This window comes from Macrobrachium nipponense, chromosome 5 (assembly GCF_015104395.2).
Source record: "Macrobrachium nipponense isolate FS-2020 chromosome 5, ASM1510439v2, whole genome shotgun sequence".
In the NCBI taxonomy this organism is placed as follows: domain Eukaryota; kingdom Metazoa; phylum Arthropoda; class Malacostraca; order Decapoda; family Palaemonidae; genus Macrobrachium; species Macrobrachium nipponense.
This window is the reverse complement of record NC_061107.1, coordinates 90,072,173-90,095,018: the sequence shown is the minus strand read 5'-3', so window position 1 is coordinate 90,095,018 and position 22,846 is coordinate 90,072,173. Positions and strand designations below refer to the sequence as shown.

Sequence of the window (22,846 nt, the reverse complement as noted above, 5' to 3'; positions counted from 1 at the left end):
AACAAACAGAAAAGATAATATAGAAGCAACTGACCCTCATCGCCCTTTTTTTAATTTTTCTCTGAGCTGCCTGATGCCGTTGTAATATATATATATATATATATATATATATATATATATATATATATATATATATATATATATATATATATATGACATAAAATAAGAAGTTAAAAGGACGTAAGTTTTAAAATAAAGACTTATCCTTACACCAGTCAATTATGAAAATAAGCTAATCAAACTACCGATTTGGCCCACAAATAAAAATTCTGAATCCTCCACAGACCAAACTTCTGTTTCTGAAGAATATCACCGACGGTCACAACCAGAATAATAGATCCCCCCGCCCCGCCTCCGACTGAAACCACCCCCCCCCCCCCCCCCCCCCCCCCCCCCCCCCCCCCCCCCGGGTTTTTGTTTTTGTAAGATCTGACAAAGAAAATTTAATAAACACTAAGACTGTACAGCCTTTGAGAGACTGCACAGCGGACAGAAAAAGGCTCCTCCCCCCAATTCCCTCTCCCTCTACAATTTTTCTGTACGTTTTGCAGCTTTATTGTTTTTGTAAAATCTGATACTTTGAATACATAATTCATTCATTCTTCGTCATTACTATTTTTCACCTCACAATATGATATACGAGATTCTCATTCTGAGAATCGTCTATTTTAAAGATAATGTAGATAAATTCTTACACGAATGATGTTTTGAGGTTATAATTTCAGTTAAGTCCAAAAACTCTTGTAAATCAAAAGATTGCTTGAACACAAGTGTAAAGGCAATTTTTCCGTCCCCAATTGCGGTTTCAGACATTTTTATTATATATATAAAACATCTCTACTGAGGACTTTTCATTTAAAAGCAATGCTAAATCTTTCTCAGTTAAATATATATATATATATATATATATATATATATATATATATATATATATACATACATATATATATATAATATATATATATATATATATATATATATATATAAATATATACATATATCCACATATTATAACTGGATTTCCAACTGATTGATGAGTGACGCTTCTTCAGGAAAAATCTGGAAGATACTTTTTTATCAGTCTTTAGACCCTGCTTTTTATTGTCAAGCAAAACCCCACGGTGCATCGTCCTTCGTTAACTAGCAATCAAGAAGCATTACAATACAAAACAGAGAGAGAGAGAGAGTTGAGTTGAATATAGAATTTAGGCCAAAGGCCAAGCACGGGGGCCTATAAGGTCATTCAGCGCTGAAACGGAAATAGACAGTAAAAGGTTTGAAAGGTGTAACAGGAGGAAAACCTCGCAGTTGCACTGTGAATCAAGTATTAGGAGAGGTTGGAAAGTGATATGAAGAAAGAGAATATGAAAGGAGGTACAATAAAAGGAACGAAAGTGGTTGCAGTTGGGGGCCGAAGGCACGCTGCAAAAAACCTTAAGCAATGCCTACAGTGCACCGCATGAGGTCCACTGACGGCAGTATCCACTTGCGGAGAGAGAGAGAGAGAGAGGCGGCAGCAGCAGTAGTAGTACTAGTTGTAGTAAATTTATGAGCGCGTGCGTGCGTATCATCGGAATCAGTCGTTCTTTCTCCCGCCAGTGGAAAGAAATACCATTCGGCGTCCAGAAGGCGTCGAGGAAAGGTCGTCGTCGGATAGCTGCAATTCTTTTAGAGGAAAGATAGTTCCACTTCGTCCCGAAGTTCGAAATGTGTTTTCCAGCATATGTCAGGCAGGTAGTGACGTTGTAGCACACTTTATGTGACATTTTCTGCTCATTCTAACAGGACATGCTTTTGTTTACAATATTCATTCTTAAATACAGATGACGTTTTTGGGAAAAAGTAACGCGAAACAGTATTTACCATTTCTACCTTACAGAATCCAGTTTCATTTAATACTAGTTGTCACCCGGTATTTAATCATGAATCACGCTATTGATTTGACTTCACTGACCTACAAGAAAGACCAAAGAATGAAAGAAATTATTCTAGTCACTAGAGCAACCTTAACCAGTTTCGTAAAAAAAATTTAAACCGATGCGTGTTTACGGTCAGTGTTCCGTTAATGCTTGCAGTGAATTTTCAGTTTAAACGGTAGTCATTCTGAACAGGTGTTATTGTTGGTAATCAACATTCACTTGCAAGCATACTATCGCACGCACGCACACACAGTTTCACTGTATGATGTAGAATGCAACCAAGTTGTAAATATAGCTTAATATTCAGTTAAGTAGGAGAGTTTAACTTCTGGTGAGAAAAATTATCATTATAGTCAGCACTAAAACAATGAATAGTAATGTCAGCAATAATACGAATCATCGTGGAAACGTAAAACGCAGATTTATCTTATCATTTTCTTATTTTCTATATGTACGCTAAAAGCATGCAACATCAAACTCCCCGCCCACCCCACTACAACCCCCCCTCCATACTACCAAAAAAAAAAAAAAAAAAATGAGGGAAAGCTCAAACCGAGTGCAGAATCTGTTCCTACCGGTGTGATCGCATAAGCTGGTGTGATATATTGCTTGCTGTAATATGGAGTCATCAATTTTTTTTATTCCAACCCAAAATCATCACCTCGTTTTCTCAAGTTTATCATCACCATTACTAATGTTGTATTGTTGGTGATACTAGAGTGGCGTCCGATTTTTTTTTTTTTTTCCTGACCCAAAATCAGCACCTCGTTTTCTCTCTTGGTTTTCTCAAGCGTGTGATATCACCACCATTATTAATGTTGCATTATTGGTGATACTTCGATGTTACCTATTTTGATGTCACGCTGATTTTTACAGACATTACTTGAAGTAATTAACACCTCTGCTTGCTCGAGAATCCGCTGAATACTGATATTTTGGAAAAGATATGACTATGGGTTCCTTTCGCGTGCCACTTGAACTGAAGGTGGGGATTTTCAGGTAATGAATGAAATTATTTGGAATCTAAAGGAAAATTCCGTGTTCTTAAAAAATATAAAATTAGTGTAAGTGCAGTGTTATGGGCTTGAAAATAACACAGACGTAGAAATCTGTTTTGATTACGAGTACAGTATTTTACACTAAGCGATAAAAACCACTGAGTAAAAATTCACTTAGTTTCGATGAAGAAGAAGATGGACGAGGATTTGGAACAGAGAAAAATTTAAACGAATGACAAGTGTAATACCTATGCGCATGGCAGAGCTTATTTGTTTGTTTTCTACTCCGTATTTACTGAAATAAACTCGAAACTAAGGTGGTATCTAGAGCTTGTTAAATTTCTATAGCTAATCTAACTCGCCGAACTCGTGCCGTTTACTGTCAACTAACGTCTGCAAGATCAGTGAACGGACACTAAACTAACTATTATAGAAGCGTGCAGGCGCCGTGATGAAAGTCGAGATGCAAATGTGATGCAATTAATTGAGTCCAAATCGGCCCCATTTAGATTCGGTCATGATTATTAATTTATGTGCTGAAGAGGCAAAGACCCATATCCTCTTTCCTAGGAAATTATTCTACTGAAGCAAAATGCTTTATAAATGATTGAGAGATCGACTTCCATAAACTGATGCCCATGACCATGACCATCGTTACCTACAATATATTATTAGATGTAAATCATATTTTGTGTTTGACATTCAGTAAATTCGTAATAAAAACAATCTAAACATACTCTCATTTTATTAAGTACTTGGCACCTCGAGAGGTCACACTGCAGTAATTGTGAGACAGACAAAAAGTCGTTTCAAAGTTGTAAAAAAAAATTTGAATAACCGAAAAGCAATTGAGGGCAGATGCCACATCTAGAAAAGCAGACAGGGTTTACAGCACATATTATAACAGCCACCCAAATTGAAAGACACTAAAATCCCATCGCTTCAGTTTCATCCAGCACTTGCGCGGTGTTACCGATTCGCGAAGATAACTCCGCAACCTCCTCCAAGATCACATACGGTTTCATTTCACTGACGCTTCACGCAAGTGATATCACAGATGCCATAACATAATCTACGTGCTAATTAATCAACTAGGCAGACTTTCCCTGCAGAAGCTTCCAGATTTTGACACCCATGAAAGTATGGTTTTGCCTGGTGCATTATTTAATGCTTGCAAGATTCGTTAATTTCGCCTTGATTCCTTACCCTTAATACGTTTAACATATGCAATAAATAAATAAATGAATAAAAGCTAAAATATATGGAGGAATCAGGAAAATTGCTGGATTCCATTTAGAACAATTTCATAAATGCTATCTGAATTACCCTTTTATTATTTTGTTTCCGATATCTGCAGATATCACATAACCAGTCTGTTTCCAAACCTAACTGTTCAACCTTGTAGAATATGCTGGACTTTTATACGTAATCGGCATCGTCTTTGTTTTTATTCAACATTGATGCAAGAAAAGTCTTTGACAGGAAATTTGAAACTTCTTGAAGCTTTATAACGGATGTCCAGCCTTGTCCTGAACACTGCCTATACCCCACGCGGAAGTTAAGTCAAATGGGGTTATTGAGGTAGCACAGAACTTTTGTATCTGTAATTAACCCAAACAATGTGAAAATCTAGTCATATTATCTTCCCTTGCCTACATGTACCAACTATACTAAACTTCACAAGGACCTCACCACCTGCGAAATAAAAGCAACAAACTCTGCTAAGCCGATGTCAAAGGCTTAATTCAACTAAATGTCTCTCATAACTGATCGATACCTGCAGTAGACATGCAAACGAATTTCATATAATTTAAAGCTAACCGACGATGCAAAACAACGCGTCCTTGAACCCTTAGGCGAATTGAAGAACCCAATAAATCATTTAAGCATCACCAATTAGAATTTGCAGAAGAAATCCGTACCTACGGCACATTATCATGAGAGATATAAGGAATACAAATTAAGACCCGGAGTGAGATTTTCCTCATCAATTATTTGATTTCAATGTTTATTTTCGTCACCCTATAACAAAACTCCTGGTGGTCACTTGTATTGCTGTAACGTTCACGATGAAGTTTATCCAACCGCCGCCGCCCCCCTCCTCCCAGGGAGATTAACTTAGACTCGAGAGACCATAAGGTGACTTACCGTTCTCAAAAATGACATTCTACTAACAAACGCACCTCGCTACTATTCCAGTAAAGATGGTCTATACCCACTGGATGATCTATACCCCAGTCTAGATATGAGCTTAAGAAATAGCAACGACCCAAAAACACTCAAGTCATGCTAGATTAATGTCGAGGAATGGAATTCACTCCCGCCCCCCCCCCCCCCCACCACAACCCCCTAGGCTTAGGGTGAGACACCTTGATAGTTTCCAAGCAGCATGCAAGCAACTCCCGTTAAGTGGTGCCTACTATGTAACGGTCTGTCCTGTGTTGGGTCTCATAATGCTGCATAACTTTCGTTTTTTTTTTTTTTTCCTTAAACACTACCTTATCACCGCTTTTTTTTTTCAAATGGTCACAGAGACCACTCTATCGTCATTAAGTCCGTCTTTTATTTCCAACGAAGATTAACTGCCTATAATTTTGTAAAGTTTGCATGTGTATGTGACATTTTCATGTATTGTCATCTTATTTCCTGATATTTTCCGCTGAACTTAGTATTACCACCACTGCTACCGGATTATTATTATTATTATTATTATTATTATTATTATTATTATTATTATTATTATTATTATTATTATTATTTGCGGATTGTATCTGTACGAGGCGTGTGGCCCTAGGTTGATTATTTATGAGATGTTCCATCTCTACGGAGGAACTTGACTGTCAAAAGGGGTTACAAAACGCACGTTTAAAATCGAAGATTACACAGACGATCAAATAAGGGATGCCTCGTTCTCATACAAATGTAAAGAAGACTGCCTTTCTTATTGGTAAATTACATAAGAAAATGTACGTGTCTGAGACGGGTGCAAGGATGTTGTGCTTTAGATATGAAACATAAGTGAATGATAAACAAACAAATAAATAAATAAATAAAATATCGGTCGTCCATAATTAATATTTTATTAACCAAGCTGGGTAAAGCATTTCTACCAAATCACCATTCTTAGATTTAGTGTTCAATATTGCCACAAAAAATCTTTTTATGCCAGTAAGTATTCAACAAGAACTGCAAGTCATGTTGTTTTCATATGCATAGAACAGACACCTCAGGACAAGAGTGTGCTTTTTGCATTTACTGTCTGTCAGTGCAACGGTTAAGCTATTAAAAAGCGTATATAATAAATTCCATTCATATTAGTTCAATAATTCCCTAGATTGAAATAATCGAACATGTGGGATGAGAGATAATTTGAAGTAGACCTATATGAACAGTACGAGACTGCTGCTAATAATCTCGACTTATCATATCATAGTATTGTAATAAGAGCATAGCATTATGAGAATCAAATCATAGCATTGAAAAAAAAAAAAGAGTACAGCAATACGAGAATCTAAAGTTCAATCGATACCTAATTCAAGGAGGCCTATTACTCTTTCTATTTTTCCGCTTGGAAAAACCGCAAATCTCTTTCCCGCCTTCCCGGTCCAGTGAGCGCGACATCTAGTGGGAACCGTTTTGTGCTCAAGGCATCGCTCTCTCACTCTGCAGGTTATTGGCTTTTAATCCTCATTGCACTCGTCTTTTACCACAATTCCATTGAGAGTTGTTGGAAAATGACGCACTGAGACTTCAGTGGGTTGGACTCATTCACAGAACTGTTAACCTTTTATACAAAGTAAGAAAGATGACAACGAACCACCCACTTCATAAAACGGCCATCCGGACAAAATAACTGTTACTTTTTACCTCTTCACTTGGCACATGCATACTCATTTATATAACCTCACTTAGCACATGCAAACTCATTTATGTATTGTCATTTAACATGCAAACTCATTTTTATAGTTATCTTGCACGCTCACCCTACAAATGTTTACCAGCAAACAATGCATGTTCTATCAACTGCTAATAAAGTTCGTCCTAACCGAGTGGTTTTTTAAAAGAAATTGAAGCAGGTCCACAGTTTTTCTGTAATTTAATAATTAAAATAATTTTGTAAGTTATGACATTGTTTTTACTGTAAAGTAGAATTGATTACTTAACGTACCTTCGAATAAAAGACTTTTCCTTGCTAATTTTGTTTATATAGGTCACTGCGTACATTTCAAATGTTAAGGTTACAATGTATGTGTGTGTGTGTGAGCAAAAACATGTATATACGTACTAGCTAACCCCAAAAGCCATGGGTTCAGTGAACTTGACGTGCATTAGTGTTCGCTTTGGGTGTAAGTTACTTACAAGTTATGATAAATTCTTATTAATGGGTTATTCGTGCGCAAAACTAACTGTAAACTCATTCACACCGACACACACACACACACACATATATATACATACATACATATATATATATATATACATATATGTGTGTGTGTGTGTGTGAATATGTATGTATGTATGCATGTATGTATAATATACATATATAATATATATAGAGAGAATGAAGAGGAAGGTAAGCCTTCGTCCCTTAGGTAACAGTAGATTCAAGTTTTCTTTTTTTCTTTTTAAATGTACACTGGATATGGGTCAGAAAAGGCAAAGAATATAGTACATAAAAAGTCAAGTAAGCATGTCAAACTGGATTGAAAAATAGGCTGATTCAATACATCAAGTCATTTCTGATGGGAAGGGTATTTGCATCCTAAAGAATTTATATTTGTAAATAGTTGATTAATTAGCTGTTAATTAATCAATTTTAAAGGTGATCTTTATCCACGAAATCAGCATACTTTAATTTGTTACACTTGATACCCACGTGGTAAAAAAAAAATTAACAACGTACATTAAAGCATTTGTGTGTTCTTCTGCAGAGATGTAAACATTGTGGCGCGGAGATCGAGATTCGCCTCAATTCAAGATGGCGGTGGATTAGCCCCTTAGCAAATAACCCAGATTTGAACAGCCATTCCGAAGTGGGGCGAAATAATACGAGTAACAAATTGTACAAATATAAGAGAGGAATAGCATAAATTGAGCAGGGCATTCATGTGAATACCAATCAGTGGAGGTTCTTGTTCTGCATTCCCTTCCCATGTATACGTCACCATTCATGAATTGAAAACAAAATTAAATATTCAGAAAGTTGACTTTTCCTTTCTGTTATTCCGTTTTTGTGCTATTATTCTAATCATGTACTCCTCTCTCTCTCTCTCTCTCTCTCTCTCTCTCTCTCTCTCTCCATGCTTCAGTAACCATTGATGTTGTTACGCCAATTTACCCTTCGTTGTAAATATTTCTCTCGACATTGTATTCTCTCTCTCTCTCTCGCAACAAAAAACGAAAGAGCGCAACAATAAGCCAAGTGTAAAATCAAAACAGAAAACGCCTAATCACTACGCATATATCTCGTGTTATGCAGTTGCTGACAGAATAACCTGGTTCTCCACTGACTATAGACCTTTACCATTTTCTGGTGCATTATTACATTTAATAGGCAACAACCTTCAATCTAGATAGCAGGTTTATCAATTCCTTATTCATTTTTTTCTTGTATCCTTTAGAAAGTAAAGTACCCTCCTTTTTCTTCACAATTTTTTTTTTTCTCTCTCTCTCTCCCTCTCTCTCTCTCTCTCTCTCTCTCTCTCTCTCAGCTAACTGAAGGAAATTAGACCTTCTCAGATCGGGGAGATGGAGAGTAAACAATTCTTGAAACAGGACAGCGAACAATTGTCAAAGAAGAACAATTGTCAAAGAAAATCCGAAAATCTGAACCACCCCCTCCCCCCCCCACCCACCCTCCTCTGCACAAATCAAAGAAATAAAATTCAACCAAAAGACCAAAGAAAGACATTATTTTCACCCACAACTCCAGAGGTTGAGATAATATTACAAAATCTGCATTATCTGAAATGTTTGTAAAGTCCATGTATGAAGGTTAACGGTTAAAACAAAAATAAAAATAATTAGTTATATTTGAACATTATCAAAATATCTAAATAAAAATCCAAGCACTTAGGATTTTTTAAGTATCTAAAATTGCATTGTCACCCCCAAAATTTGCGCATGACCGAAATTTGTTAGAATCACAATAAGCACATTCCAAAATTACTTAAAGATCTCAAAATGGTCAGAATGTATCAAACATTATTAGAGAGTCACAAAATGATCAAGTTCAAATCTTTCATAAATCGAAAACTGCCGCAGCTGTCAGAAACGGTTCACCTGAGAACATTATACTTGTCGGAAGGAGATTGGTGCGGTGTATGAGAGACATTGGTTGTTGACCCACATTTTCTAAGAGTGTGTAAGAGGTCGCTTTCTTTTCACGCTCTCCTTTCCTGATATCATCGACCAAAGCTGTCAATTATTCCGGTGATCGGAAGTGATTTTACAGCCAGGCTTGGGTGGTGCGTTTCCAGCCCAAAACACTAACACATGAGCTTACAACTATTCTCTCTCTCTCTCTCTCTCTCTCTCGTGTATGTCGAGGGCTGCGTCCGCATCACCGTGTATAAATATACCCGCTGAAAACATATATATTCGAAGTGTGATTAACTGAACAAACAAGTTACACATGCGCGTGGTGTAACTTCTATTCTCATAATCATATATGATTATTATTATATTATTGGTTGCAGGTCCACAATAATATAGCATATGAGGGTAGATGGTCTTTAATAAATGTTAATAGCTCTCGAACCTTGTGCTAAGTTCATCCTCAGCCAAGTGAACAATATGTTTTTAAAAATTCGTCGAAGTTCACTTTAGCACAACGTTCGAAATCTATTAATATTTATTGAAGACCATCAACCCTCACAGGCTATATTATTGTAGACCTGCGACCATTATCATCATTTTTGAAACGGAAACTGTGCCTATTATTATTATTATTATTATTATTATTATTATTATTATTATTATTATTATTATTATTATTATACAAGATTTTAATCATTACCAAAAACGGCCAGGAACTGAAACCGGATGATAACTAAGATAAAAAATAAAAACAAATAAATCGACTCACATTAAATACGCTATATGAAAGAGATTATCAGATATCTCAGATCACACTACCTACTCACTTATTCAAATACGCTCAGAAAGATGTGCTCGTGTACAAGTGTGTTAGTGTGGGTATGTATGTATGTGCGTTTCTAAGGTGATATGTACGAATAAAAATACAAAATCAAAAGTGTATGGGTGAATATATTCAAACACAAAATAATAACAAAAGACAACACATCATGAGTTTGAGCGAGCTATATTTAAAATGCCAGTGTCTCCACTAATGTTAGCGATCTGAACCTGGTTTCGGCTCGATCGCGCTAAATAGAAATCATCGTCTTCGGCTTCCGCAAATCACTGTTTTTGATGCAGCGCGCCCGGAACTGTGCATTTGGAAAGGTGCACATTCCACCAAACAAATAACGGATGAAGTTCCATTTGTCTAAGGTAGAAAGCGAAAATGAACCCACGAATTGTGCGATGAACAGATTCAGAAATGCATTTAAAATGAAGAAATTATCCTTATACACCAGAAGTGCTATGAATGTTCTGCTCATACGTGTACCCGAAGCATCAACTGCTGCAAAGTGCCATTTCTCTTCGCCTCAATATCTTCTTAATTTTCTATTTGTTAATTATGATCTGTGCATAAGCTTGCACTTCATATAATGGTTCATTTGGCTTGTCCAAAATGACCATGTGAACGTTATGAAATTGATAATAACTAAAATCTAAAGAATAATACAGAATTCCTGAGTAATCATGATGCATCAGCACTCATACTGTTTACTGATATTGTTTCCTTAGAATATTTTTCAGTCAAGTCTCCAAAGGTTTTAGTAGAATTGTCATATCTGAATGCTGAAATATTCGCAATATTTCAATTAAGGAATGATGGAAAAATCTCTTAACACAGGTCGATTAGAACTTAGTTCCACGTGTAATGACAATTTTCAAAAAATCGGAGTGAAAACTATATTTGGTTCTTGTTCTTAGGGCAGAGGTACCATGGCAAATGATATGGGTTAGGTTTTGCATTTTTTTTTTTTTCAAAGCTCTCTCTTCAAGATAATGGAAGTAATTCACGGTCAAAATTAGGCAAACCAGAGAATATTTAAGAATAGTTGAAGCAATTTTGTTAACGTTAAATTAGGAGATGGAAATCCAAGTGGGTGCACCAGCTACTAACTCTAATTACGTTTTCTTTTTAATTTAGAGCAATCCATTGGAAAGGTTTAGCTGAAAAGAATGTTTACTTATTATTATTAACGCACTTAGTCAATGCAACGACTTAAGTCATTTTGCGTTCCCGTATCATGGTCCTAGTGCCTTTCCAAAAATGTAGAAATTACAAAACGTCAGTGTTCGAAGAAGAATCAGGCTAATAATCTGATAAATAAGAATAAAGCTATGCTAACAGAGGGGAAACTGCAATAGCTTCCATGGGAAAAAATCCAACTACCCGAGACGAAACATCGACGAGTTCAATTCGCGAGAGGAATTTTCCGAAGTGCTTTAGTAGCTTTTTTCTTCGACGAAAGGAGATAATTTTGCTCTCTCACGTTCTTCAGAATGCAGATGGTGATGCGAATTTAGGCTAAATTTAATTATGCAGAGTCTTGTTACGTAAATTATTAGGTTTAATGACCGAAGCTGAGACACATCGGCGTCACCTAATTTTCTGTGAAGCTGTTCAGGCAAATGTCGCCATGATGACTTCATCGGCGAACATTTATCTGGACTTGAGAGAGAGAGAGAGAGAGAGAGAGAGAGAGAGAGAGAGAGTTGCTGCTGTAATACAATTTTTAAATAACAACAATAATAAATGATTGTTCACCCTTAATAATGATTGCAGGTAAAGCTATGATGAACTTTTAAAGAATTAAGTTGCATAATTATTAAGGGGAACACTTTGTTGCTTTAAGTAAAACAAAGTTTGATACCCGACTGAAAAAATCATTAGTCAGAAGCTCTGGAAATGAACGGATCAAAATTAGCAAAACAGTTATTTCATTAATGTTTCGTCCTCACGCACACCATAAAATACTCGCCGATATACAAAGCAGGCAAATAAAGAGGACAGAGACGATTGATATAACGAAAGAAATTTTGCCCCTCTCATCAAGAAACAGATGGACAGCCACGTTCCTAAGAGAAAGACCCACCGGAATTCACAAACCTAACTTGTAACCGTTCTCGTCATTGGGAAGAAAGTTTGGCTGAGCCAAATTACACTGAACCTGAGAGATAAGGTGTCCCTCGAGAGAAAAGTAATTACAGTCTCTGTGCTATAGCGCACCTTACCTTTCGCACCTGTGAATTGAATTTTATTGTCTGCTATATAGTATCTTTTTTTCGGTGTGTAAAAGATATTCTCTCTTAACCTAATCATTCTTTCCCCATTTATCACAAGTAGTACTTGTTCAGTGAATGAAATTACTTTAGGCAGAGTAAAATAATATCTTTAAAGATTTATACCATTTTTAATGTCAGTAATCTATCATTTATCGTCATCAACCCAATCATTCTCCCGACTGTTATCATCTGTTTTTCTGTGTCATTACAGTTTCTTTTGAATTCTGTCAGAACATTTTTTGTCCTCTTGTAAAAATGTAATGACCTAAATAGTATACATGCAAGTATATATAGTATATATTTTTAAATATATAGACAAACACATACACACACACACATATATATATAGATAGAGAGATATAATATATATATATTATATCTCTCTATCTATATATATATATGTGTGTGTGTATGTGTTTGTCTATATATTTAAAAATAATACTATATATACTTGCATGTATACAGGTATAAGGATCATATATAATATATAGATATATATATATATATATAATATATATATATATATATATATATATGTTATCTTTCTATAAACTGCGACCAGTTGGCGTTCGCGTGAGAAGGTCTCTCAAGAATCTCGAGCAAGCAACGTAAGCTAAGAGTAGAGGAGAGAACAAATTGATAGAGGTAATTGTGAGAAGAAGCGAAAGTAAAACAGATAAGTGCAAGTATAGAAATGGGTAAAAATGTGTCTTTCAATATAATTTCACAAAATGGTTTCACAGAACGAACTGAAAAAAACATGTAATGAGAAAATGGACTACATGTGGGCTAGGTTTAATGACAGTAGAGGAAAGAGAACACGAGAAATTTCTTATTTAAGATTCGATGGTGGGGTCATAAGGATAGCGAAGACTATTTGTGGAGACAAGAAGGCAGAAAGAAGGAAGAAAATCAATAGGTATTAGGATGAGATCATGTAGAGAGATAATGGTAAATGGAAAGGACGCACCAGAAGAAAATGCGAGAGAAAAAGACAGCAACAAAATCGAGAGATGAGTAATAACTTGAAAACTACCCTCTCCCTTAACCTGACCTAGTGTGCTGTAAGTAAAAGTAAAATACATAAATGCGTCTTAACGTTACGATTCTTAACCTAACGTAACCCTATCCAGCCACTGGGCCCCTAACTGACGGGGAAGGGGGTGGCTTGACCCCTTCTGTATTGTCCTACCTAACCCGACTAAGAGCACCATAGTCATAGGGTAAATTAAAAGATTGTACCCCAACTTGACCTTCCATGTCAAAACCTAACCTGACCTGGAGCACCACAAATCATTAGCGTACAACAGAAACTTTAGACTTGCACACTGGCCTTAACTGGCAAGGGAGCCAGCCCATGTCTAGCCTATATTGTTGCACTGCCCTTACCTAAAGTTTGAAAATTACACAACTAGGAGGCACGGTACATTTGCTTTTATCCCAGCTGACTGCCTTTGTGTTTTACGTCCTCGTTGGACGAGTGGTTTTCGCGCTCGGCTGCCAATCTGGTGGTCCGAAGTTCGATTCTCGGCTCAGCCAACACGGAATCAGTGGGATTTATTTCAGTTGATAGAAATTCATTTCTCGATATAATGTGGTTCGGATCCCACAATAAGCTGTAGGTCCCGTTGCTAGGTGACCAATTGGTTCCTAGCCACGTAATAATATCTAATCCTTCGGGTCAGCCCTAGGAGAGCTGTTAATCAGCTCAGTGGTCTGGTAAAACTAAGATATACTTTTTTTGTGTCATCTAGTTTTTTTATTTCAGTCACTTTGCTGCTTAAACAAATTCGGTATGGTACTTTCAACCCAGAACATGGAGAGCCAGATTATGTGAGGAGTTCAAACGATAAAGGTGGTGCATTTGGACTGGTGCAGTTAGGCAATGGTGCATTCAGTCCACAATCCAACAATCCTGTGAGACTATCACCACACCAGCGGTGAAACGATGAAAGGAAAACGGAGCTGCTGCTTCTCTAGATGTGCTACAAGTGCATTCACCTAGACGCTTAAAGGAATGATGCAGCTCGCACTGTCGCCAGTGGCATACTAAATAGATAGTTGCTCATGAAGGACCAGCACCAAGAATCAGAAAATGGACACTTTTGCATCATTCATGTAAAACCACCATTACACCATAAGATTTTTAGATTGGCCCAAGGGAGGGGTTCTAGTGATAACAAGACTAGTGCCATATTACTATTAAGAAGAATCCAGATCACAATATGGCACCATTGCGACTCATCTCAATCACTGAAGAGCCCGTCGCAATCAGAGAGAAGCAATGATTTCAACGTGGTATGGCCGATGGTCCTTGCCAATCATTATTCATAATGTACATTGTTGAACCCTTGCTAAGGTAAAGAAAGGGGACAACTATCTGCTGAAGTTGATGTGTGTCAACACATTTCCCTGGAGCAAGTACTCTGGCGTTAAACGGACAAGGGTAATAGTTTCCTGTCAAAAATTTTGCAAGGAACGATGAACTTATGAATGAAACACATCATGTCCTGAGTAACATCCAGTCTCCAGGGGCTTTGTGAAATTCTACACCACCCTGGAAAATGCACTTCATGCATGCTGCAAGGACCAGAACACTCGAAAATGAGATGGAACACCGTTCTCGTTCGCAATTCGAAATTCATAAGAATTTTGGGGGTTTCCCACTTCCAACTGCCATTTGGAAATCGAGTGCATAGAGGTCTCAGCCTCTTAGGATGAGTTTACACTAGGCTTCAACCGCATGCTGCATACGTAAGACACATCACCAACTTCCCCCAAATTCCTGTTAGCCCCGCCTACTGGACTGCTCATTAAGGTGAGTTAGTGGTGTGACGTGAGTCTTGATGAGCAGTCCAGAAGGCGGGGCTAACAACAATTTGGGAGGAGTCGGTGATGAGTCTTATGTATGCAGTGTAAACTCACCTTTAGGAAGGGATGGACCAAAGTAGAACAGAACGTTAATGTACTGGGCTTCATGGTAATTATCCATAACTGTCTTCTCCAGGCCCTCATTCAATATTTGTACTTTCTTAGCCTGAAATACGCACGTTTCCAAGTAAAGTCCAGTGTTTCTTTGTTGGTATCAAAATACACTCTTCGAAAAGAACAACTTTTGGTTCTTCTTAATTTTTCGTGAAGTCAGTCCCAGCAACTTATCAAAATGCATTCCCCTCGTTACATAAACCTGAATTCGATGCTGTTGCTTTCTAGTGTTGAGGCGCTTTCTTATTTACTCACCATTCTTTGTTATTATGCCTCCTAATTTATTTCTCTTTCTCTGGCCTGAATAACCTTTCCCTGTTTTTTGAACGGTTCTTATTTCTTTGTAGAAAAACGATCCTTTCCGTATTTAAAGATATGATCTTTTTTGTGGCAATAATGTTTTTCCGTCATTATAGTATCATTCTTTCATTTGTCTTGAAGTAAGACAGTATGTTACGTAAGTCCTGTACATGCATTGTTAAAATACTTTCAATCTTATTCTCTGTTCATTCATTACAATTAACCACATAAAACTCCTATTTCACCGTTCAATTTTTTTTTTTCAGGTAGCAGATATCCAAAGACGAACATAATCTCGATGAAAACTAACTACACTGAGAAAGGAACAAGAGACTAGAATGGCAATTTGAGAAAAGACAGCAGCAGAAAATAGAGGTCAACCTCCGGCTAGCTCCTGCGTTCCAACATCTGGACGAGTAGAGAAGGACCTGAGAGCATCTGTCGAAGGGTGAAAAGAATAGGAGTCACAAACGTCCGTCGCTTTTCCCCCAGGTCTTTGCTCTTCCTCTTCATTGCGAAGGGAACTGGCCAGTGCATTAGTGTATATCACAGAAATCAGGAAAAATATGACGAAAGTGAGAATAGCGACGGTATACATTCGGTATTCAACATGATTTAAAGTTTTGCCGTGAAATAAATATATCATAAAAAAACTCTCTTCAGGAGATTTCCTTAGTAAGCAGCAACACGGGCCGCTGCACAATAAATCAAAGACGGCTGATTAATATCAGCGACTGTGATTGCTCATAGCAAATAAGATTTTGACAAATGTGAAATGATACAATCCATAAAATATTCGATTTACTCGAAATCCAAAGCCACAGAGGCAAGGATATATCATTTACGAGAGAGCCGTTTTATCCATTTACAATACGAAATTAAGCAAATTATTTAAATATAATACGAACCGTTCAAACAGGACAGAGCCCGAGCAGACATGAGGCCATGTAAACCTATCGCCTATATCCTAAATTTAAGTGGAACATTAATATCAAGACAACACGAACCTCTTCTTTTCGTTTCGCTCCGATATGAGAAACTATAAAATAGTTAGATAAGTAAAAAGTAGATCAAGAGTACTGAAGAAAAGTTTTAAAAAACGAGTAAAAGTGAATACAGTCTAAAATTTTTGTGAAATACTCGATTCGTTGCACAATGGTATAAGTTCAAGTCATAAGTGATCTAGATCAAGTCCATAACCAGTGTTATGTTCCCTTGAATCAGAGTAGGATCTGCCATCATTTCCTAGTGAACTGAAGTGGGACCCTTAAATTGTATAAGTGACCTGAAGTACAGTAAATGGTGTCTAAGTAAACTGGAAAGGATTTAGAAATGACTTCTTCGTGCACTAATGTATAATATGAAATGATCTCCCAGTGAATTAGTGTACAGTCTAACAGAACATCATAGTGAACTCAAGAACTAAAATTACTGAAAGTTCACCGGCAGCTGTGGAAGAAATTAAAACATTAACTTACTGAACACTCGAGGTATCGAAAAAGAAGCCAGTCACCATGAGGGTATCCACGTTTGCCTTTTGTCTGGTGAGTTACGTAGCAGAAACCAAAAAGCTAAATTGCCTAACCTCAAGGCTTGAACATCTGAAGACTGTGCACCTGCAGTCCAGAGCACCGTCTGGTGAACAATTGTGGCCTATAATAAATTACGTTCATCTTCTTAATATTTTTTTTAACTAAGAAACTTCTTTATCTTATTATTGTTCTTTTATTTAGCCTACTTCTTTGCTGTTGCTTTTTCTAACATAACCGAATTTTTTTCTTGTTTTTCATCTTCGACATGATTATTTTTTTAAATTCTTGTCTATAACCTACTATTCTCACCAACTTTAAAGATAGATAAATGAATAAATAAAAATAAAAGAACATTAGTTATCTTTAAACTCATTTACAGTAAGTCTCAATATTAGCTAAATTGTTTAGTTTTTAAATGGGATTTCCCTCAGACAGCGGTAGCCGTATTGACGCTTTTTATATCTTGAGATGGTCTCGTAGTGTGACAGGTAGTAATATCGCCAACCAAGCAATAGGGGGGTCGAGGTTCGAATATATATATATATATATATATATATATATATATATATATATATATATATGTGTGTGTGTGTGTGTGTGTGTGTGTGTGTGTGTGTGTGTGTGTGTGTGTGTGTGTGTGTGTGTGTGTGTGTGTGTGTGTGTGTGTAATATAAAGATACAGCTGCAGAGATCAATAAATTAAAGGTCTATTCTCAAGATAAAAATCTACACACTACATACATATATACATGTATATGTATGCACACACACACATATATATATATATATATATATATATATATATGTATATACATATATATATGTGTATATATATATATATATATATATATATATATATATATATACTATATATAATCATTTCGCGCAACTTCCGTTTATCCAACAGTAATGAAAACGGCAACAATTTTAGCTTACACGTTTAGAAAAAAGCACTACGTTAAACATGAAAGTCTTCATTATTACTAACATACTGATCTTTATCGTCGTTTAAAATCCCGTTCGTATGGGTCGCAATTCTGAGAGCATCACTGTCATCATTTTTAGAGATAACTATAACCTTGTTTAAACCTCTCATTGGTTTCCTGCCAGCAGTACGCTCTTTTAAGACTGGTCTCATAATCATGTAAAGAAACTTCCATATTTTACCAATAATACTTTAGGCTATTTGTAAATGTACTAGTAGTACAAAATCTGTTTCGAAAAGAGTAACATTGCCACGCATCCACTGCAGAAACTCGAACACATTTATGCTCACTGCTTTTGGTTCCCTGTCAGTTACGTCATTTCCCCTTATTCTATTTGACACTATCTAACGACTTCCGATGCAAGACATTGAAAATGAAAACTTGACACCGTTACACGTCACTTGTTGCTTTACATAACCTTTTTGACTCCTGTTCAGCTCGTTCTGCCACTCCTCGTTCTAACCAAGGACAAATCAAGTGATTAGAAATAAGTAGCTAGCACAAACCATCCAATTTTGGTATTCATAAATCTACCGTTTACGTTCGAAAGAGTATGTCAAGGGTCTTGCATGGGTATTAAGGAACTGAAGTTATCGACAAAATGTATCGGTTGTGAAGATTTCAGGGTCAAACCCCTGCAGAGTAATCCTTGCTCTGATCAGATTTTCAAGGGATAATTGTAACGCTAAAGATATTACGCTTTCATATTCTGAAACTTCCAAAATGGTTCCATAAAATATTATTATTATAAGACTGCCTTCACTAAAAAATCTTCTTGAATATAAAAAAAATATCAATTAGTTTTAAATGTTTCATTTGAGATTCGTATTCTACAGGATTTTTCTTCTTTTGCAGCTAGTGTGCAGCGCAAATGCTGCTGCTGGAAATAAGCAAGAGGCCAGCACCAATGGAGATGAAAACACTGCACTAGAATCAAGTGATGCGAGTGAAAACTACGACGAAAGTTTACTCACTGGTGAAGCACACCACCCCACCACTACTACCGTCCATGCCAAGGAAACTGGCGGCTCAAGGACTGAGATAGAAGACCTTTCCTTGGTCATACTTTGCAGTTCTAAAAACAAAACGATTCTCGTGAAGAAAGACTTCCTGTTTAATGATGTAGTTTTGAATCAGATTTGTGCAGAAGGAAAAGAAACAGTTCATGAAAACCCTCAATATGATAAAAGCGTAAACCCAAGATTATCTAGAGGTAAACGAGATATTAATGATACGGAGACTCCCGTTAGCGACCCTAATTCCCAGGAAGCAGAACTGCCCAAAGCAGAGCCTTGGGTATGGAAAGGCCCTGTGCATCAGCCGAATCATGGCACAACTACAAGCAGACCCCAGTCTATAGGAAACATACTGGGTCAACGAATAGCGAATCACCATAGATCACAACCCTCCCGTGACTTAAATCTACTCGGGTCACCGACGCGGAATTCTCGGTTTCACCCTAAGCCGAATATGGATAGCCATTTACTCGATACGAAACTGAAGCAAGATAAAGTTTCGGCATTCAACGGCAATTCCAGGCAGTATCCTTTGACTGACTCTTACTCAAGATACCCTAATGTGCCTCCTCGTCCTCAGCAAAACTATTACGCGCCCCCTCCTTTCCCGTCTCTTGGTGGGGCAGGAGCTAGTCTCCTCAGTCTACTAAATCCTTTAAATCTATTCAGGTTACCAGTGCCGCCTCAATTACCAATAGGTAACAACCAAGTACCATACAATACCAACCACTTATCACCCACCACTAATCAGTTACCATACAATACCAATCATCTGAGACATTTACCCAACCCTTTGAAGCCATCGTCTTACGATATTCGCCAGCCAGCCTGGTCTCATGAGGAACGTCCCAAGGGAGACGATCCTCCTCCAGAGATAGGGAAAATCAAGTACGAAATCATCAGAGACAACAAGAAACACGAGTATGGCCATGAGTTTATGGAGGACTCCCCACTCCGGGATGACATCTACGTGGGAAAAGATGGGAACCTGTACATCAGGGATGGTACAACTCATGAAAACTCCTACTCAAACTTTCAGGTCAGTTCGTATGCTAGTGATGTTAATGACCTAGTATCTCCAACGCTGAAGGAGGATGATAGATATGAAGAGCCGGACATTGAAGAAGACACATTTGACGAGCAGTACCAACAATTACTGAAGAACCACAATATGAATGAGCAAGACCCAGTCGATTACACTACACATTTCAAAGACTTCGTCAATGACCATCAAGATGATTATGACCTCAACAGCCTGGACTTCTATAATGACGATGACAAGTTTTCAAAAAATAAAAAATCAAACGGTTTACGCGAAGTTCCGCTTGACTGGGTCCCTACACCGCCTGGTCGTATTAATTACCCCTCATACTTCTATGTGCCTAGAACTGTTATTATGCCATCAGTGTACAGATCTAGGCTAAGAGGCCCTATACCGCCTAGAGTTGGAGGCCCTCCAGCACCTAATTTGAGATTAAGTGGCCACAATCCTCTCAGCTCTTACCTCTTTCCATCCTCCATTTCTCGACCTCTATCGCAAGGATACGAACTGAGCGATTACCACCGTCTATTGCTTAATGCCCAAAGAAAGTCCACAAATTACGAAGATCCCAGTGATAAGAGGACACAAAGCACCACCCCATCAGACACGAGAACGATGACAAACGCCCACGGCTTTTACCCTGGCAATGGATTCTTTGATGCCGATTTCCCCACGGTATTCCAAATGGCACCATTTAAACAAAGCTTGGAGGGCCTATCTGCAGCATTGCAGCCAAATGGAACGCTTCAAATAGACATTAAAAATTCCACAACTACTGCTGTCCAGTGAGAGAGAGAGAGAGAGAGAGAGAGAGAGAGAGAGAGAGATGAGCTGGTTTCTGCAATTCGTTGACCGAGTTCATTGTAATGACAATCGAGTGCCCTGTAAACACCTCGCAATCGGTTTTAGTCATTCAAAACACAAACTGGGGAAAAGTCCAGAAGAGTGAACCATAGAAAACTCATTGTTTGAACTTTCGTAAAAATTCTACTACACAAGTTTAACAGAGTCATTTCTTACTGCAGATGACTGTGATCGTGAGTCGAGACGGGTTTCAGTTAATATCACCCAGGCAATGACAATGGCTAAACTGCTGGCCTTGAGGCTACAGGAGAGCGTATTTTCATCATGCTGACTAAGGGGCTTCACTGCATGGTTGCACGGACACAGCTAAAATTAGTGATTGATAAAAGAATTGGCGAAGATGACACGATCTGACGTCATCACTCGGTGTAAACCACTGGACCTAGTTTCCGAAGAGTTCTACAATCCAATGTGACATTTTCTTGCCTCGTAAAGAGATGAAAAGGTCTGTAGGTTACATGCGTTAGTTAGAATATATACTACTTGTCTGGCTCATCACTAAATAAGAAGCAACAAATGGAAATAGCTATAGTTAAATGTATCAATGCACGCGATCGCATCCAAAGCTATATATCGGTAACATTTCCACGACAATTTTAGTCTGGATTTTTTTTTTTCATCTAGAGAAACAGGAAGAATTTGTGATTTTACTACTATGGGTATTATATTTTTATAGATCTAGAATAAGTTGTAATAATAAGAATATAACTTCAGACTGTGTATCCTTTGATTTTCACCTTCAAACTAACTTTCAATGGCCGAAAAATAATTCGCTAAATTAATTATGGTTTGTCGACTTCCTACAACTATTGGCATCCAAGGATGGATTTCTATACTTGCGCTTGAAACATTTATCTCTCTCTCTCTCTCTCTTCTGGAAGTGGTAAGCAAGAGAAATTACAGATCTACAATAATCATACAGAAATCAAACACAAAAATTTACTCTGAAACGAAGGTAATAAACCATGCTTTATATCCTCATTTTACGGGTATTAATCATCCTTCCAGAACCCCTTATATGTCTCCTCATCACTAAAGTATTAACTGACTGTCCCGTTGTCTGTTCCGACTGTCAAGGCATCTTTGAAACCAATAGGCGCATTCTGGTGCTAAATCACATTGGCTATAGCACTGCATTAACGTGGGACGAGCAAGTGTCAGTTTCCTAGATCCGTAATAATAATAATATCATCATCATCATCATCATCATCATCATCATCATCATCATCATCTTATTAGACAGGAGACGTAATTTCAGATTTTCATTAGCAATGCAGCGTTACTCGTTAAAACAACTGATGCCTAAAGACTTATTTTCCATTAAAAAAACAAGCAATAATTCCTTCGAAATCTGCTTATAAAAACAATTCGAATGATTGTTACATTACGATACATGGGATTAAATATCAGAGACCTAGAGAAAAATACAACAGAATAATAGCGCTCGTTCAATATGTAATCAATAAACTCCGCCCTTTTTCAACTTGACAGCACAGAACTTTACGTAAATGATAGACCTGCTTTGGATATTTAAATGATAGACCTGCCTCGGTTTCCTTATCAACTAACAAGTCCAGCCGTGTCTTTGCAGCAGGTCCGTCACCGGTGGCCGGTAATACAGTCACAGGAAAAAAAAAAAAAAAAAAAAAAAGGGTCACATAAAAAGAAATTAACAGAAAAAAAGTCACACTTTTGTGTAAAAGAACATTTTTTCTAAGTCACAGGGAAAAAGATACATTAATTTACAGTTATTGTTTATGTTTCAACGGTAATCCCAAATG

General features: G+C 37.2%; 1 protein-coding gene across 2 annotated transcripts; it reads left to right on the top strand.

The window, feature by feature from the left end:
- Positions 1-1,590: 1,590 nt before the first annotated feature.
- LOC135215496 (uncharacterized) lies at positions 1,591-21,778 on the top strand. 2 transcript variants are annotated; one of them, XM_064250269.1, is made up of 3 exons: positions 1,591-1,734; positions 15,892-17,169; positions 18,999-21,778. In XM_064250269.1, exons 2-3 carry the CDS (start codon positions 17,140-17,142, stop codon positions 20,988-20,990), a joined length of 2,022 nt encoding a protein of 673 aa, XP_064106339.1. In that variant the 5' UTR covers positions 1,591-1,734; positions 15,892-17,139; the 3' UTR covers positions 20,991-21,778. The 2 variants fall into 2 exon arrangements, with proteins under 2 accessions (XP_064106339.1, XP_064106341.1); XM_064250271.1 differs by having other exon boundaries at positions 1,592-1,734; positions 15,896-17,169.
- Positions 21,779-22,846: the final 1,068 nt, after the last annotated feature.